Source organism: Sinohyriopsis cumingii, chromosome 8 (assembly GCF_028554795.1).
Source record: "Sinohyriopsis cumingii isolate HCF-2022 chromosome 8, ASM2855479v2, whole genome shotgun sequence".
NCBI lineage: Eukaryota > Metazoa > Mollusca > Bivalvia > Unionida > Unionidae > Sinohyriopsis > Sinohyriopsis cumingii.
Window position 1 is genome coordinate 54,464,099 of NC_142968.1, and position 21,023 is coordinate 54,485,121.

Genomic DNA, 21,023 nt, shown 5'->3' on the forward strand with positions numbered 1-21,023 from the left:
TGAAAGGTAAGTCGCATTAAAAGTAATTTAGACCGCATTTCTATCCATTGATACTCAGTATTCAGGGATTAATTACGAGGGGTCTTCTTTCATTGATTCCAAAGCAATCTAGATTCAGCAACAGCAAAAACAAAATTGATATTTTAAAAATCAATCATGTAATAGTTAAGATATAAAAAGATGAACGGAGAAACAATGTGTATGTGTGTGTGTGAGTGTGTGCGTGTCTGATTTCGAGTTTTAACGTAGCTTTAAGAATTTTTCAGTCATATCGCTACGATGTCTGCAGTGTGGCAGTTTATAGTGATGTCTATCATTGAGGCATCATGCCGCAGACATGTAGCATGATGTCGAACCCAGTCACATTTTGCTGACACCAGACCGACCAGTCCTAACACTAACCTGTCAATGCTGAGCGTCAAGTGAGAAAGCTGTTAGTACCATTTTTATAAGTTTTTGATATGACTTGGCCGGGGATCGAACCCACGACCTCCCGCATCCGAGGCGGACGCTTTAACCACTAGGCCACTGGAGCGGTAACGGGGAAACAGTCTCCAAACCAAATATATTTTGCAAATACTCTCACTCTGCGCATAAATCACGATGAATAGTGATTAGTATTTAATGCTGCTAGTTCCTCTTATCATTTTACGTGTCGTTCAATGTCCTGTAGATGTTTCCCTCTGGTAAGCCATTCCAATATTCGCAACCACGCACACTCATACAATTTCAGCGAGTGAAAATAATTATCCAGGATATAAAAGCTAGTCAAGGCTAGTATACTCACGACGCATAACACAAGACTATGATGAAAGGAAAAAGACCGGTTCGGCCATTATGGGATCTTACAATTTACTATATACCCATGTAATTTCATCTTGCATTAATTACAGCTATTAAACCGGTATTTCCATATATCAAAAGTGGAACTTCTTTGGTGTCTTATTTTTCGTGTGCGCGTAAGTATGTATGAATTCAGTGAATCGAATATTGTTTTAAATCCCAAGTCGTCTTAATTTGTATACATATAGTAATGCTGAAATGTTTAGCAAACGTAAAAGTGTGTATTTAATGAATACAGAACAACTGTCATGCTTTGATCTAATTAGGGGTAAGAATTCGTTTGATATGCTTATAAATACGTATCGTCCTGACTGTTTCAACATACCAATGTGCTATATAAAGCTCGTTCTTTCCGCCGACTCAAAACAAAACCCATTTGCAGGTTCATGGATTTACCATTTTTAAGATACATACAATATTTATATCAAATCGGAAAATTACTCCTGAGCCTGACATTTTGTAAAATGTATATTAAAATTAATATAGTATTAAATTGCGGCTTATTTGGCTTGTAACCTGCTTGTGTTAGGATTATGGCACCCATAAAAAATCCACCAACTTATTCCCATTGATATTCAAATGGGGAACAATGCCAACAAATGAAGAATAAACGTTATTAGAAAATAGTTTTTAAATTGTTGAAGAGACGATGTTTTATGATTGTAGTAATATTTATTCAAAAGGGATTATGTGTATGTGAGGGTAGCGTTTTCTTAATTACATAACGTTTTAAGAGTATATCTAACTTTATTTCCAAAAGATGCAAAATAATAGATTGAGTTAAACAAATTAAATGCTAAAATTACTTTGCTATTCTCCCATAAACATTTTGGACATAGGCATACCAGAGGAACGACACCAGAGATGTTTACTTTTATTCTTTCATTCTCTTGACAATATAACTGTGGTTCGTCTAATTTTGTTCGAATCTTTTAGGTCTTGAAAAAAGTTTTTAAACTTTGCTCAACTTTTCCTAAAGCCAATTGTTTGCAAAGCCAGATTCCTCAAAGAATTTACTTTCACTCTATCATAAATCAATAGTGTATTGCATGTTTAATCTGTTTTCTCTTTGTTTGTCTAAATTTAGCCGAAATCTAAAATGCAATATAAAAAGACAAGTCCTTACTGATGTTTGGTTCATATTGGACGAAATATGATATTTGTCCAACAATGGCTAAATGAAGGAAGTGCTGTACAAACAGTTATGGAAACTGAAATATCTCCATAAGGAACAGTTAAGGTGATATTATTTTTGACTTTTCTAGATAAGTTTATTTGATAGAGAGGAGAATCAAAAACGAACCTTTTTTCTACTGTGTGCTGAAAAATATGTATTCGATTCTTACTTTTAACAATATTATTAGACTGCTCTGGACATATTTTGCATTACTTAGTAACTTATCGTAAATTCTTTCCAACGAGATACTTGGCATATTTGGCATGTTTTTGTTGGATAATTGTAGAGAAATTTCTGTTAGGATCCACAAAACTGTAATGTAGGTTGTAATAATAAGGAAGCACTGCTCCATACATTTTCATAATTTTTTTCTTCTGTTTTTAGTGTTTCAGAAAGGTCAAGTCTCCAACTACCTAAGCCGCATATCGTAGACATTGTCAGAGTGTATATTGACATTTTCAAAGTAATTTATGGAATAATGAAACACTGAATTTTCCTGTAGCTGATGGAGTGAACTAGTGCTATTGCAAAGTTATAAATTCTCCTACTAGCAAAGCGGGTTTAATACGCTGCTTTATCGCAGTATATATCTTTATCTCAAGGTGTTTCCGATTGAAGGTTTCCGGTACAAAATTTCTCTCTTTTTTTCTCTCTCTCTCTCTCCACAATATATTTAAAGAATAATCCTTATATTCTTGAGCTGCATATTGACGATACAATCAGGGCCTACACGTTCAACGTATTTTGATAATGTTACAGTGCCAAAGATCTAGAAAGAGGTTATTTTCATTTTACATTATTTTTGTTGATTTAAATTCTGAAGGATGTATAATCCAAGAAACAGGTTCGACTTCCACATTAATAAGTGTCAGTAGTGTCATTAATGACATAGGATTATCATGTGCCATCTTCTTTCCAAGAGTCTGCATTGGTTCTGCAGATGAGTATCCATTCTGCTTTGCTTTATCATGTGAGGTCACACCAGTCGAACGTTTTCAAGATGAGGATACCCTTGAAGATACACTTCTTTGGTATGTGAACCTATATTGCTTTGAAGAATGGTATTTCTCAATGCCATGGAAATAAAACTCCTTCCCTGGATGTTGCGCCTTATAGTGTTCTCCATTATGTACATTGAGGACAACCTTAAAACAACAGAATGAACGATGGATATTTTGCTGATAGTTGTATCCGTAATGGTTAAGCAGCGGCTCCAAATTTGCGCAAGAAACCCTCCATGCCGTGCATACATCATCCATCTGAAAAACATCCGGAGGGAAAACATTGAGAGTACATAAGCCCCTCTGACTTATGAAGATCTATAAATTATAGTTTAAGAATTCCCGATTCGTGCTAGCGATTATGTTTATAATCAGCTATGGATATGGAGGATTGGGGGTAAAGATATATAAGGAAATAAATGAATTTCAAGAAAGTAAAACCAGAATATGCGAGTAATTTCATTGATTAGTTTGTTGGATTAAGCATTTTGTCGCCATCTTTGTTGTTATTGCCATGTCAAAGACATTTTATTCAAACTACCAACATTTTACTGAGAGCACCAAATACACATTATTACACTAGACATGCCTGCCAAAGCTCTATTTACAAATATATTAAAACGGATTTTTTGAAAAGACCAATCTGTAAATTAGCTTCACTTTGTCAGTGTCAGAGCCTTCAATATAGAGTCCCTGCTTCCATAACTTTTATTTTCATATTCTTAACTCGCCTACAAGGCGTTGTGAATATGACAAACGTCCAACTAACCTCAGCATAAATGCTCATGTGCTTTCATTGACTAATGCCTACGAATATTGTTACATTAATGGTGGCCTTCAAAATAGTACTTACACTCCATAAAAAGAATTAACAAGAACATTACGAATTAACAAGTCTTATCTTTGTATATTGTGTTACTCTTCTTTATAAATAAACAGATTGTGTTGGAAGCAACACAAATTAGAGGTTTTAATCAACCAGGCTGCAATACAACGGCTTCAATATATCGTGTACGACATTCTGCGTTTTTGTGCACTAAATCACATAACATTTCACTTACATTATATTGACCTTGCCACTTGTTTGTAGTTTAGGACCACGACATTTCTTCTTTGTTTTTGCATGGGGCCATAAATATGTCTTATTTCATCATATCCTGTCTATATCTGATTATAATAGCATATCTTCCGCCCGTTAGTTGCTTCAGTTATTCGCTTCCTTGCTTTCTGATGTATTTTCCACATTCCAGCAAATATAATTTTGAATGTGAGTCATACTCAGTTTCATATTCCGTTTTAGGGGAAGGTCGGAAAATTAGTTCAGAAGATACTTGAATTTCTTGACACATTTTCGTAATTTGACCAGTGCATTTTAAATTAAACCTATTCATCCCAGTCTCGATGATTTGTTGAAATATATTTGATCAATGTCTTGACGGTGATGTTACACATTTCAGCAAGACTGCCACTTTCAGGATTTAAGACTGTTATCCTAGTTTTTTCAATCTGAAGCTGGAAGCAGATCCGCCTTAAAAGGTTTGAATGAAAATGACCGTTATGACCAGTGTGTAGTTAATGGGCTAACCCCATATGGCTCACAAATCCATCAACAAATAAATTAGCTATTTCTGTGCTGTTTTGATAAGGCATAAGGAATGAATCTGTTCGTAGGGGATGTATTATGCAATTACCGAAACACACTTGTTACCTTGACTTGATCGAGGGAAGTAATCTGTCACATCCATGGGTTCCCCCTTCTAATGGAGCACAAATAATGCTATATCAGACGTGCTCTAGGGTGTATCTTTGCAATATGCTGAAAGAAATCAAACTTTTCTTTGAACAAATAAGATTGTTTTGGAGATATTTTCATATCAGTATTCTGGATGAGCAAGATAACCTCTTCCAAACGAGCAAGGCATTCTTCCAAATAATATACAAGTTTGTCTCTATATAGACCAAAAATGTTTTCCGGTGTAGTCCATGAAGCGTTCAATGGACACTGCAGCATTACGCAGTCGAAACACCACGACCTTAAATTGAAAGTGCCCGGGTGTTTTTATACATGCAATATTCTCATGAACGGATGAAAGTTAATGACAGCATGGTTCTGACGAGTTTCTGGGATACAACCCGATTAAATTTATCTTATATTATTCGGTGCTAATAGGACCTTGCTAGGTTCCACGGCTGCCTTTAGCCCATTATTAGCCTTTTTTGTAGCCTTCATTGCAGAATTGGGGGTAAAACGAGTGCCTCAAATCATTTTTTTTTAAAAACAGACGACATCTGACCTCGCTGATATAAAAAGCGTTCTCACAGATATTATACTGCCCTTCTCTGGTACTGACTTGACAATTCGATCTCGATACGAAAATCTGCGCTTCCCAGTGTACTAACCATGCCACCATGAGTCATTCTGGTTTGGCTAAAGCCGGGATGCAGAAGTCACAGTTAATCTGATGGCGTAATACCTTTAAGGATATAGATCTGTGACTGATCTGCCAGTATTAACTAATGTATCTACACATATATCATAAATGAATTACAGCAAAAAGACCAACTTGTTAAGAATGTTTCACCTTATTGATGGGCCATTGGTATTGAACATCAGCTTGTAGCACTGCTTCACAGTGATTTTGCTGCTTTTATATTTCAGCTGGCTTTCATGATCCTGATATTTGAACCACTAGATGTCCCAGTGTCAAAGATTTGCACAAGTACCTTTATTTTTGCTCTTTTGACTTTCTTGTATATATTTCCATTAGTTTTACCTTCTCAATCTGTTCTTTTATTTTAAGATATTCTCTGAAGATGTCATCCTTTACTTGTGGTTTCTCTTCTTTATTTGTAGATATGTTGTTATCCCCGTGCACAGCTTTTCGGTGCATCCACCCAGCATGTTTGGGGTTCAAGCGTTCATGCCATCCCTTTTGAAACGCTTCGTGCTTATGGCCATCTCTTAAGGAGTTATCCACACTCTAGGACTTTGAAACTCCACTCATTTAAACTCCGTGTTATTAATATAATCAATAAGGCAGCCTCTCGATAGCTGATTTTTAGCATGTGAAGGTACAACTGGATATACAAGTACTAACATGTTTTGAATGGCCTGTACTAATTTAATGCATATTTTCCTTCTTTCCTTTAGTCTTCTCTTGATTTGTATTTTGTGTAGATCAGAGTTGTTTTCAGGCGCAAAACGTGCCAACAATGCAATGACTAGAATTTCTTCTCACGTCAGAATGTCGGTCACTCAAAACGCATGGTGCAGCTGGTCATAAACTATTTGCAAGTTCAAGTGCCCTTTAGTGTTAGTCCAACAGATTTATTTCAACTATCAGGTCAAGACGTATTTAAAAAAAAGCATTGCCAATGTATCAAGCCGTCTTGTGTTGCTGGTATTAGATACCTTGTGTAATTGTGACGATATGATTGCCACATGCGATATGTCAGAATGGTTTTCACTGATAATTATTTTCGTAGAGGTAACACTCATAGAGGTCACATGACCTCGATCTCTTCATTCTCAATACTCTTATTTGTACTGTCTAATGAATTGTGCGGTGTGCTGATAAAAGTACTGCTATTTCATTGTTAACTTCCTAATCAAACAGAATAAGAAGTATTACCATCATGAAAATAGAAACGATCCACAGTTGGTGGGCAATTTCTGAATGTTTAGCGATTGCTAACTTCTCATAAAATATCCCGATTATCCTTTTCCTTATTCCGCCACGATTACGAATTTTAAAGAAAATTTCTCGACAACGTCTTGCATTCAGGATAGCAAGTGTAGAAAGGGGGTGTATGCCACGGCGGGAGTTTGAGTTATGGGTTACAATGGTATATAATGTTGAATCTTGGGCTTCCATGGTTGTTCCCTTTTATCTGAAGTGAATACATGATCAAGCGGGTTTTCATCGAAGTCACCATGCCACCAAGATTATTAACGTTCCTGAAATCAAGGTCAAACATAATGGAGTGGATGAACAACTAAGATCTTTTTGAGTGACTATATCTCTCCAATGTATTATAGGGACAAGAAAGATTGTTTTAATCACAAATGTTATTATTTAAAGTATAATTGCACAAAATTGAAACATATCAAACGTCACCACAGTTGGTTTTTTGTGGCTTCCGGGTTCATATTGTTTTTCACACAAATGTTAGTATTCACTAGTGACCAGGCTGATTTCATACTCAGCTCAAAACATTGTAGCTTTGTAAACGTCTAAAAAGTAAAACTCATTAGTGTACGCCCTAAGACAACCATCGTGTGTCAAACTGTGGGCTTAAAATAATTATATCGTTCTACAGAAATAATCATCAAGCAAACTTTGTACTATGATGAATTATTTACAGTGCATAAATATTTAAACATGTTTGGAAATTTCTTCCCAAAGTTCAAATGTGAAATTCTTGATGCACTAATTTCCCTAGTTAGTAGGTATGGGATCGAACTTTGGCTATCATAACTACTGGATATAGTTATAGTGACACAATTAAATAGCTTCCTTTCAAACTGAGATTGTCTGTTCATACTTTACATAATGCATCGTGCAGATGTAAGAGAGCACAGTCTACCCCATTAGATCACAGCCGGTATCTTGTCTAATGTGTTAGGAGACAAGAAGCAATTTTTCTTAGATTGCCAATGTTATTTTCCATTATGAAAAATCATACATTATCTCAGATATAGTACGCTACAATTTTCAACTAAATCTGCCAAAGTTAGAAATTTTTGAAGTATTATCTTTAGGACATTAATCTCATACAGTAATGCGATGAAAGCTCAATAAAATTTACTCTGATTGGTTGATTGATTGATTGATTGATTTTATTCAATTATTTATTTTTACTACTATTATTTTTTATTCAGACTTACGTTCGATGTTACTTTATATAATGCTTTTTCTCCAGTTTGTTACTTCATACGTGCATTATTATGATATTTAATGTATAGTGTTATCCTGATACTAATATGGAAAGCATTCACGAAAACCCAATGCTGCTTACATGTCTGTACGTGTGATATAATTTTGATTTTATTGAGTGTAACAAACATTCCAGCCTAACTCTCTGCAAGAAACTTAAATGTAGATGTACATATACGCTGACGGCCAATGGGCTAGATGCAACAAAAGTCCAGTTATATATTAAAAATGCCAGAATACGAGTTACCATATGACATGTATCATTTTGCAAAGTTCTAAGGTCTCGCTGTTTACATTGTCATTGAACTATATAAAAAAATTCAAAACCCTTATTCTGGTTAGAAATTATTGTAGTATGTGTCATAAAGATTTACGTAGGAAAAATCTTTCCGAAAGTAGCCAATACAGTAGGAATTCGAAACAATCGCTTAAAACGATGTTAATTAGAAGCTAATATTTGATTTGACCTTACTTTAAATATTAACAGTATGAAACTTCTATAACTAAGAATGAATGTATTGTCCATCTCTGCGCATATGCGTATAAATGACCACGCAAGTAAAGTAGTGCGTTATTTGCTTGATTATTTGCTAATACACGGATAAAACAAGTTGTGTCTGTGGAGCTGATCCGTTACGTTTCCGGACACCTTTCCTTCTGTCTCATCTGTACAGAGTCTAGCGTTCGTTCCAGAATTGCGCGTCATGTTTTCTTAGCGAAGTTCTTGTCACAAACCAAGGTATTTCTTGATATCGTAACCTAGTGAGTGCCTATGCATAAATTTAGAATGTTCCCGTGACATACGGTTATTGATCAGGCATTTACTTATTTAATATTTATAAATATGAAAAGCATCGGTATGCATATAAAGGAACACAAATTGTATTCTGTTGTACCATAAAATTCATGTTAACCTACCAAAATTACCTCTTGAGAAAGTATTTAGAAGAAAAGGCACCACAAGTTTACAAATTATAGTTCTTTCAGTATTAATAAATGTCGCTACAGTATTGTGATTTTTGACAAAGTTTTATGATGAGATCCAAGTTTGACATTTTACTAGGGTAATTAGATGGCACATGCCAGAAATATCGTGGCAGTGTTGATTGCACCCTCTATCTTAACTCCTTTTCTCGCTAGAAATATCCAAGCAGAAGGACACCAAACAGCTTATAATAATATCAGTTGTGACCCAGTGCATAATGTAATGTCTAGCATGATGGCCAAGCTCAAGTGTACAGCGACTTTACATAATCAATGACATTTTCATGAAAGGTCTTTTGAATGTTGATGTTAAAAGCAAATGGATTATAGGACATTTTATTACATTCGGATGAATGTTGCAATATTGATTGAACTATAAAATTCATGTATCAATTGTTTCAATTACAGATGAAAAGCTTAAAGCTGAGTACATGTAAAGACAGTATATTAGGTCAAGACTAACTAAAGGTTCTCTTTCACCGTAAAACTTCAAAAGCCGTTTAAAATATGTTCATTTATTGCTTTGTAGACTTGTAAGTGTATTTTAACTGAAATGAGTTTCCGTTTTAATTGCTCACTTTGATCAAACTTATGTAAGATTTTTCCGTTGTTATCTTTGTTTTTTACTAATGGATCTGCCCTTCCATCGTCTTACTAGTTGGTATCTTTTCCAATGATAATCTGTAGATACCAAAATTAGATGTGAAATATTCTCTTCTTCCCTATACCTCCAGACCAAATGTAGCATGTGTACATAAAAGGATGAGTGCAAACCGGTCGCCAATTCTTCTTGTAATACTGGCACTCTGGTCAACAATTAGCAGTCAATGCTCTTTTACGAGTATTATTATTAACGTTGGAGTGTTCGAAAATTAAATCACATAAGCACAAAGAAAACAACACAGACATAAGCACACACATATTATTTTAATGACTACATTAAGGACGCATTATACACATTTCTTATGCGATTACTAAAATATATAGATGTGAACGTCATGTTAACGAAGTCATAACGTCATGTGTTATTCAGTTTCGTGTTTAGATATGTCCGGATAAATAGTCAATTTTCCTCTATATTTTCGTAATGAACTAACGATTGGTGTTTCAATAACTGGCAATTCAAATAAATATGTATATTATAGTCTGTATACAGTTGAAACAGAACCGGACATTTATATAGTATGTGCATTATTATTAAATATCTAGGAAGTTACTTGCTAAGTTAAGTTGCTCAGCGCACATGCTGATAGTAGAGACAGGTAGACATAGTAACAGTGAGAGAAATAGCAGGAACTCTGACATATGTCGGAAAACTAATATCTTGTTTCTGTTTATCCAGCTTACGATCATTTAAGAAAGAAATACTTTAATGAGATTTCTTAGCCGTATCTTTATTTAGAAAAATGGGAATCCATCATGAGTAATAATAGTATACTAATTTTGTGGAATCTTTCGTAATATATCAATTCGGCTTTTCGTCTCTGACAATCCTTTAATAGTTCATACGAATGGTGAACGATTAACATAGTGGTTGCAATATATATGTAGCATCTTGTAGTGATTTCGGTTATAGGAAACTGAGTATATATACACACGTTGAACACGAAACTCGGTTTATGTATACCATGGTACACATTGTGTTTACTTGTGGGTATTCTATAAACATAAACAATCACTGATATAAAGAAATGGATAATGGTATCCCTACTACCACATTACTCATTCCTATTAGAAAAGCAATTTTACTGGTCAGTCACATCTTTCAATTAAGCTAGTAACAAATCCTCAGATAATAATGAATCTGCATATACCATACCAGTTATTTTAGGTACGCTTTAAGAGATCCACCCCATTTTACTTTAAGAGTGTCTCAAGGATACATTCTTTGAATACTTTCCTTTTCACTGATTATCACTTTTTATTGGTTATCATATCTAACCATACTTATATTTCTGTGTATGGGGATGCATCAATATTGACGATATTGGTGTACCAACAATGCTATGTTCATATATTCTTCCCAAAACACAAGGCTTTACTAATTGACACTACTTAGAAGAAAAGGAGAATGTAACATGATCTATCCCTATGCTGCGGACGTGACAACTTTGAATTTGTCACTCGTTAAAACCTTTCAGAAATCACAATTGATGACGATTTATGATGGAATAAACAAAGAATACTATGTATAGAACCAAATCTCCTACATGTTCCTACCTTTGAATTGACTTAATCATTTGCACGACAGAATAACGTATCACTTTTCACTTAATCTCTGTTGCTTCATGCTGATTATTCTCCCAGTATTAGTGGGCATTGTTCATCTTACATCCATAAACGTGTTTGATCCATTCATATGAAGGTCTCTAGAACTCTTTTAGATGAAAATTATTAACCACCCAATGCAATTTTATATTGAAAACATAAAATTGTGATATTACTAAAATATAATAAAATACAATGAAACAGTAATTGTTTATAAAGTTAAAAACAATCAGGTACCAGAGTGTATGAATATTTTTACTAAGTCCTTGAAGTTCATAGTCAACATTAGCGTTCTTTTATTAACATTTTAACAATAACAATAAATCCCAAACCATCTTGTCAATGAGTTATATATGCGATCGTGCTGTTTGAAGAAATACATTACATACTAATATTATACAACTTTTACTGGTTTTTCATATATATGCAAAACAATCTATTTAACTCCGAATATTATTGTATAGTTTTGTTTCAAGAACTTGTCATATTATCTTATTTACAGTTTATGATAAACCTTATCGTGTGTAGTACGTACTGTCTTGTAGATTATGTGAACACTGTGCATTGTACTGCATAATGCCCTGTGTAACATGAACCCTTTACTTATTAATCCATTAAAGATAAATTTACGTTGATTATTATTATTATTATTATTATTATCATTATTATTATTAGTAGTAGTAGTAGTAGTAGTAGTAGTAGTAGTCATAATAATTACTTCCGACATTATTATAATACAATTCTATTTCGCAGAGAAGTTGAGCACTGGTGGAAAAATTAAATTAGGGGATATGCATAAGAAGCAGAATTAACCATGGAGAAGATCAACATTATCCCCATGATTAAGGGCAATGAGAAATAGACTATTTTTGAAACGTCCGTAGGAGAATATTCAATTCAAACGTATTCATCAAAAGCATCGAAATGAATAAGAATTTTGCATGATTTATATACATGTGTGTCTCGCGAAAATGATATATTCAAGCACAATGATATCTTTTCCACTTTTGCCATTTTAAATCTATGTTCGCGCTGGACGCTGCAGCAGATGTTAGAAATATCAACTAATTTATGAATATTGATTTCTTTTATTACATGACATACTATATATGGACCGCAAGCAATACAATTGTTCCATTTTCACATAGTCATCATATAATGAGTAATGTTCTGTTTCACAATGCGTCATTGTTTCAGCATTATTATTATTATTATTATTATTATTATTATTATTATTATTATACAGCAAATAGTCTATAAATTACTTTTTCAGGTCTCCGACTAATGCAGTACTGGATAGGACCAGTCATTGTTTCCGCCTTACTCCTCATTGTTGGAGTTTTAATGTTAGTCACGCTTTGGCGTAAAAAAACAACCAGAGTAATAGGTATGATTTATTGTTTTCATGAGTCAGATCTACCGTATAGTTTTCATAGCCTCCATACAATGACCAGCATAAATATTCTAATGATATTGCCAAATTAAGGCGATTGGCCATGTAAACTTTAGTTCCTGAAAGCTAAAACAAATTTTTAAAAAATAGTTCTGAATACGAATGATGTCAAAAGAAATATATTATACTTTATATTATTTTTTTCGTTGAAAAAATGTTTGAAATCATAGGTTTCTTTGCACTCGATAATCATATTTCTGAAAAATATGAATGAAATGTTCTCGGACTTCAAACAATTTGAGGATAACACTCAAGCAAAGTTCTGATATTGCAAATATGTACAATATGTAGCAACTTAACAAATTCTGAAATCGAAAAATTCAAAATGTATACACCGAGACTCACTATGTCGGGGTTTGCTTATCTTTTTGACTATAAAATTAAAGAGGAATATTAATTATAAGGCAATGTTGTGAAAACGTAAGGCCTGCCATAAAAACATGATAGATACCATACTTCACTCTGGTTTAGCTTTTTTATTCATAGTAGTACCTTGTTTGAAGAAACTGAAGAAAGTTTATAACTAGTGCACTGTACACACATACATACATGCATGCGTGCATACATACATACATACATACATGCATACATATATACATACATACATTGATACATACATGCATACATACATACACACACATACACACGCACGCATGCACGCACGCACACACACACACACAAACATACATACATACATAAATACATACATACATGCATACATACATACATACATACATACATACATACATACATACATACATACATACATACATATTGTATATGGCATATTAATGAAGTAACAACGCGATAAATTCGGGTCTTATTTCGGGGATTATGTTTTACAACATTACGTGCTAATTTAATGTTCGATCCATATTATAAGTCGAACTTATTCATCATTTAGGATGTTTCAATGTTTAGCTGGGTGGGCCTAAGGTTTATTTCTTATTCAAGCACAATTACATATTGCTTAGAGGCGTCGCGCTATCAATGCATACAGAACAATGTCTCTTGTGTAAGGAATAAAACGTATAACAATAGCTCGAGTTGTTTTTATGCTGTAATATTTTAGTTATACGCCTTCTGTTCATCCATGTAAACCTACGAACATGAAAGTTTCCTACAGATAGCATAACGCTTATAAAATGCTGTTTTCTCCAAAACCATCTCCGCCTTCCTTCCGTACCTATATGTGACTAATAAAGCATGAACTATATGTAAAAATTATTTCTTTCTTTCAAATATATCTAAATCAGCTTTCTTCATCTCTTTGAAAACAATTTCGCAGCTATTTCCTGTCCAAGTAAACGGCTTTGCTAATGTGGTTATCCTGCCATGAATACAAAATCCAACATACTTCTTGGTAATTTTGTCTGGTGTCATCCAAATGCATACTGCGATGAGTCCTAAACAGTTGCTCAAAGAGATATCTGTAGTACCCAGAGGAAAATTTAACATAGTGGCACAAACGGATTAATTAACCTGAGAATAGAAGTGCCTGAGAGTTCAACATGTAGGATAGACAAATCTTTTATATGTCCTGGAATTAGCAATAAAGTTCACTGAGAATGGAAATATATACGATTGTGTTTACATAAGTATGCGAAACGTTAAACATTAATCATTTTCGTGCATTTTTAGCACTATAGCGTTTTCATTTAGTAAAAGGTAGAAAGGATTACATTTGGCAGAGTGTATCGGAATAATTTAGTCAATATTTCAGATTCACTACTGTTTATAATGAAGGAACGGGGTGTTTCATGCAACAATAAATATTGTGTAAATGCGACAACAAAATTTAAAGCACTTTAAAACGAATAGCCTAATCGATTTCAGTATGAAAAGTTGTCATTAATTTACGCGATGTTCTCTTATCAGTACGATGTCAATGTTTGGTGTGTATAACATATTCTCTTTCATCTCTGTGATTCAAACACGAAAAATGATGAAATCTTTGATGTGTTTTTTTTTCTGAATGCAATGAGATCAAATGTACCCTGACGCTGCGTAATGTAAGAGTTCGGTTTGGAGAAATATCATAATGAACATTATGGATAAACATTGCGGTGACAATATTACTATTAAATTGGGAATTAGTTTCAAGCATTATACTGCTTACAATATACTGTATGCTAGCTATCTTAATATTGCTTTGAACCTTGTTGCAGATTCAGGAGAATTTTGCCAGCCATGTATTGGACAGACTGACAGTAAAATACCCCAAGTAGAAGTAGGGAGCTCAAACAGATCTCCGCCTTATACAGTAGTGCAGAAACATGAATCCAGAAAAACTAAGAGATTAAAGTACGATAATTCCATAAGTTTGCAAAACCTTTCTGACCACACAAAAAGCTTTAGGAATCAAGTTAGAGAAAATGTACCTTTACGACCTTTGCTTCACGCATTGCACAGCACAAAATGTCAAACTCGAAATAGTACAATTAGTGATGACTTGAGGAGTGACAAGAGTAGCTCTGAACAAGATGTACGAGAAGATAATTCTGCAGCAAAACTCCAAGAAGACCCATACTGCGCCATTGATGAAGTAATATGGACTATATACTTCTCTGTCTCTCTCTCTCTCTCTCTCTTATATATATATATATATATATATATATATATATATATATATATATATATATATATATATATATATATATATATATATATATATATATATATCTGTTCTCGTTTATTCATCTTAGAAATTTAATTATTGTGCAAGTCTTGACTTGCAATAGCTGTTGATGTCAGAAAACAATAATTTGTTTGCGTGTCAGTACTTTTGATCTCAAATGTTTACTCTAGTGTCCTTAAATCGTATATCAAATGATTCCTTTCAAAATTGTTTAAGTAATTGTACATTTCGGTATAGAGGATATTTCTACTCTGTCTACTGATCATAGAATATTTCTCAGCACAATACCGAAGGAAGGTTTTGCGAGGAAACTATCCAGACCTATATGTGAAAGTTTGTAAGAACATGTTGACCTTCTTTTCGTCACAGTAACTGGACAGGTGTTACTCTATTGAGGAATTGAAAAGGTTGTTAAATTCGTTTTGCGATTTGAAAGGTGACAGTGTTTGTTACTCTCTTATACAAAGCAAAGAGAAAACCCAGCATTGCAAACATTTACTGTGCTTTTTTATCAAAACAATATTTCCGGTATAAATTTACAAAGACTAAAACTTCATAACGTTCTAGAATTCCTGCGTTTTATATATCATATAAACATAGACAAACAATCACCTAATCAGTTAAACATAACCAAGAGACCTTTGAGATGCAGAGGAAACTAATGTTTATGAAGCCTTATCAAATCGTTCTGCATGACTTCAAATAAACACAATAGTTTGAATGCAAGACCAAACGCTTAAAATTTATAATAGTATGAGTATGAATAAATAATTTTCGAAGATATTTATCGTATTCCATGAAGTCGGCAGAATAAACTATTACATTCACAGACTTAATTAATGTCATTAACAGATTATCCTGGTTACTTGACAAAACTTTTTAACAGAGATAGAACAATCGGCAACATTATATACTCACAACACACACTGGAATAAAAATGTAATTTTACAAATTCGACATGTTATCCGTGGCTAGTTTTGATACTTATCATTATTATGCTGATATAGCTTATCAGTAATTAATTACAAATTTTCAGGGAACAAAATGTCAAAATCTAGAATTTGAAAAAGCCACATTGTTTATACCTGTAACGAGGAGAAGAAAACTCTCTGGAGGGCAGACACAATTATTCCTCAATCTTCCCCTTAAGAGCCGATTACATTGCTCTCCTTGTCCGGGATGTGCTGAATCTTGCAAAAAGGACATGACGAAACCGTCCAGATGCTAGTACTCGGCACATTCATAAGTCTTTGAATAAGGCACTTTACGTTGCATATCCTATCCCATTGACTGACAAAACGGGAGACGGAAGAAAGTCGGCTGGCTGATTTTCCGTACATTAACAAATGTTACATGTCCCTGATTGATATAGCTAAGGAAAAAGAAGAGATACTGAACAGTCGCTCGCAGTCTTGTATCAGTTTGCACTGAAAGAAGCAACTCTCGAAGGTCAAAATGTACATTCTGCATGAAAAAGTTTAGAAAGTTCAGTCTTCGCAACATGAGAAAAGGAGGAAAATGTTCAACCAAGCTAAGTTATATAAGCATAAATGTCCTCTAGATTAACAGTTATCGCACCTTTTATCACACGTAATTTACTAGGATAATACAGAAGTCAGTTTAAGATAGATGACTCGCGGTGATTTAGTTATCAATTAGCTAAGAGGTCTTTATGTTTCTACCCAGTACGCAATGTAGATGCATGACGTTTCACCTCATTCGGCAAATTTTCCCCTATAAACCTTTCATCCAGCTCAGGGATATCCAACGTAGTAATTACTCTGTTATTCCTTGCCTTCTCTGCAACAATAAAACTCGTGAAATATATTCCCTCATATCCTTTTTCTTCAGGATGCTATGTCAGTCCACGATCACAGGATGGACAACATATTTGAAAACCATTCACACCAAACTGGAAGGACTGCTGAACACGTAGTATATGACTATGCCTGTTCTGTAGAAATATGTCATATTGAGACTCCAGCTGAACATGTAACAGATGTAATCTATATAACCCCAATCAGTGATGTATTTCGTCCGTCTGACATATTTCAGGAAGAAACCTATATTACCCCAATCAGTGATCATCCCCATCCTACTGAACATCGTGAGAACGTGAAAACCGATGCGCTTGGAACACGTCAAACATATATAGCACCAATAGATGATTTTGCGAATCCTGTTGATATATCTCATGTTGAAAGAAATGACGATAATGAAAGAGACACATCTTATATAACTCCAATTACTGGGTAATAGTATACATTCGTGAATTACTGCACAAGACATATTTGAATCAGACGACGCATACATGAACAAGAACTACGGTGGCTCAATGGTTTTGGTGCCAGACTCAAGGCTGCAAAAGTGCATGTTCGAATCCTACCATCTAACCAGTCTGTGTAAGCTACTCTGGCGTGTCCATGGGCAAGCACTTTAATGCATTTGCGTCGGCACTAACTAATTTACTTGAAGTGCTGTGCCATACAGCAACAACCAAATCAATCCAAGCCAAAATCATCTAAATATACTTCCAAACGTTTCATTAAAATTAAAAGGAACATTATGAAAATATTGTTTGACGCTATCTTTATATTAATCATCATTTCATAGCTGTAGACAAATGTCGTAATTTCAACAAGATCATTCTATATGATATACGTTACTAAATTGGAATTAAGTGCATTTTGTCATAATTTCGATTTAAAATTTTGAACGCGACATGACTGGGTGTCACCTGATTATGTATATCTATATTGTATGCTTAATTTTTGTCCGTAATTACGGGCTGGATATCTGACATTTTTATGATTATAAGTGGTAGACAAGAGGTTTACATGAAATATTAAACTTTCATATCTAGAACAACATGAAATGATTAAATCAGACATTTTTATGTAAATATGGGCACTTGTTTCCTTATGTTCCAATTGGACAAATGCAATATATAACGACATTGATATTCTATATTCTTCACCTGAAAAACATCGTCCTTACAGGATTAATCCTTTCAAAGAAGAATGTTTGAAAAAAGAAATACAATAACTACTGGAAGATGATTTTATATAAACAAGTAAAAGCAATTGGAGTTCACCATATATTCTTGTGCCTATATCAGATGCTACATTCTGCACGTGTACTACTCACTAGAGAAATTCCAACAGTGCCACCAAAACGAAGCATTGTAAATGGCAAGAAGAATAATTACATTGAGAAAATTGAAAATATAACATATGTCACCACGTTTCGCATTTTCAAAGGATTCTGACATACTCATCGACGGCAAGAGCAAACGAAATTTATGCTTTTTCAACTCCAGATAGACTTATATAAATATGATGGATTTAATGAGATAAAGTATTATGTGGTGTCATTTGGTATGAACAATTATCCGGCAACATTTCAGCGTTTAATGAACATGATGACATCTGGACAAGAGACATGTGAGTATGCGTACATCGATGACGTAATCATCTACGGCTACAACTGGAAAGATCACTTCGAAAAAATTCGGAAATTCTTTGAGCACAGCAATGATGCAGATCTGACAACTAATTTATGTAAAATCTAGTTTTTCCTTGTTTGTGTCACATGTTTATGACTTGTTATTAGAAAAGGTCTGGTTAAACCTTTAAATGGTAAAGCCAAGATTATGTCTGAATTCCTGGTTCTTATTAGGAAAAAGCAGCTGGTGCCAATTTTTGGATAGTCTTTTATATTATCATCGATATTTGTCTTCAAATTTAGCTTTAATTACCGAGCTTGTGACTTCTTATTAAGTAAGATATCTAAGTTACATTTGTCTGAAAAACGTCAGGAATCTTTTCACAAACAAACGGGAATACGTTATGGTGCACCGCTTTTTCAGCCCCAAATAGGCAAACCATTATTTTAGCTCCAAATTAAAGTATGAAAAATGTCCTGTTCTTGCAATAAAGGTAGGCGTTGGTGAAGTATTATTCAAGAATGTTAAAATTCTGTGGTTCATTCAATGTGCTTTTTTCTACAAAATTAAACAATCACCAGACAATTACTTTACAAACGAGAACGAATGTTTGGCTTGATATTGTCGTTGCACCATTTCAAGTGTTTGTTTAGCTCCACTGATTATTGTATTCAGTGATCAAGACACCTAAAATCGTTACTTTCATTAACAAAACGAGAAACAAAATAAAATATTGTTGAGTTTGAATTTGATGCTGCAGGAACACAACCTTGATATTAGGCACATCAAGCGAAATGATGTGATCGAAGATGCAATTTCACGTGTATAAATGTATCATATTGTTTTGTTTGTGTAATTAAACTGGGTTTTATTAATACGATCTATTTTTATATTATTTTAATTATTATAGTACAATGTACGTAAAAATATATTTATGCTTTAAATCTTAATATTTAATTGGGGAGGTGTTATATATGTATATATTGTATGCTTCGTTTTTGTCCTTAATTGTGGTTGGAATTGTTCTCCTACTAGACTTTCATCATGAATATAAGTAGTATATAAGATGTTCATTTTAATTTGAGTTCAAGGCATGATCGTAGTTACGAATTAGTCTGGATTTTCCTTTGGAAATATATATCATAGGTCAATGGAAATTTGTGTATCAAGGGGACTTGATAGATAACCAATTCGTACCTTTATCATATCAGACTTAGAAATATATAATCAGAGTTTATGGTAGTGTTCAGATGTTACTTTTGAGGAATAATGTATCTATATCATTCGTTAGATTTAATAAGTGCTCATCGACTGTATTGAAATTGTTTTGAGATTATTGTGAATTGATTCAATCGCATTCTTGATTGTTATATTGGTACTACAGTCCAATATTATAAATTTAAAATAGCTGATTTGCAAATATCATAACTTGTGCAAGAACTCATTGTTCCAGGAATTCGATGACTTGTTGCCTTCATGTTTGCATGCACCATTTCAGAATAATACAATTATACACTGCTAGTTGATCATACAATACATTACCTATGGAATATCTCATATAACCGTTAACTGTTCACATTTATATCCACTACAAAAATCTATCCAGTAATCTTCTCGCTCTTTACTTTAATTATGTAAAGTGAATGTGGTATCCTCGGTTCTTATTATGGTTATATTCACATTTGTATAATGTCTGATCGAATACAGAATTTTGAAAATGTTTCCGGATTTGGTTTGGAATGTACACAAATGTTGTTTATTTTTGTTTATTTCTTTAAACACCCAATGTCGATATCTTCCGCAGCTATTTATATTCGTCTTCTTCTCCAAAAGCAACAGCGCTTTCCATGGAACAACTGTGAATGTCAATAGAGTGAAAAAAACGACACGTATGCACTTCTAAACAACAGCACCAATCCTCCGCCCAGAACATATTTCTAGGACGTCGAAGACAGGATGTGATTTCTTCCATATTACAGTTAAAACTATACAGATACTCTGATGTATGTATTTCTCCTTCGAAGGCGTTTATCGATCACGTTAAGAATAAAAGTTCTACTTCCTCCCCCATCCAGCGATTCCCAAAACGAAAATTCCTCTTTTCACTCAATATAATATAGACGGTGGGCAATAACTCTTGCACTTACATACCACTGGCACCAACAGGTGGCGCTAGGTTTAAGCTGTCGAGTCTTAACTGGCAACATCATTCACCTTGCCGCCCCAAATCCATTGGAATGCTACTTTTCATTCATTCATCGAGGATTTGTTGTGCTG

The 21,023-nt window shown here is 33.9% G+C and overlaps 1 protein-coding gene across 1 annotated transcript; it reads left to right on the top strand.

Moving 5' to 3' along the window:
* Nucleotides 1-12,470: 12,470 nt before the first annotated feature.
* Nucleotides 12,471-19,623, top strand: LOC149793551 (uncharacterized). Its single transcript, XM_089966419.1, has 3 exons — nucleotides 12,471-12,597; nucleotides 14,832-15,208; nucleotides 17,153-19,623. The coding sequence occupies exons 1-3, from the start codon at nucleotides 12,495-12,497 to the stop codon at nucleotides 17,555-17,557; spliced, it is 885 nt and encodes a 294-aa protein (XP_089822545.1). The 5' UTR covers nucleotides 12,471-12,494; the 3' UTR covers nucleotides 17,558-19,623.
* The last annotated feature ends 1,400 nt before the right edge of the window (nucleotides 19,624-21,023 follow it).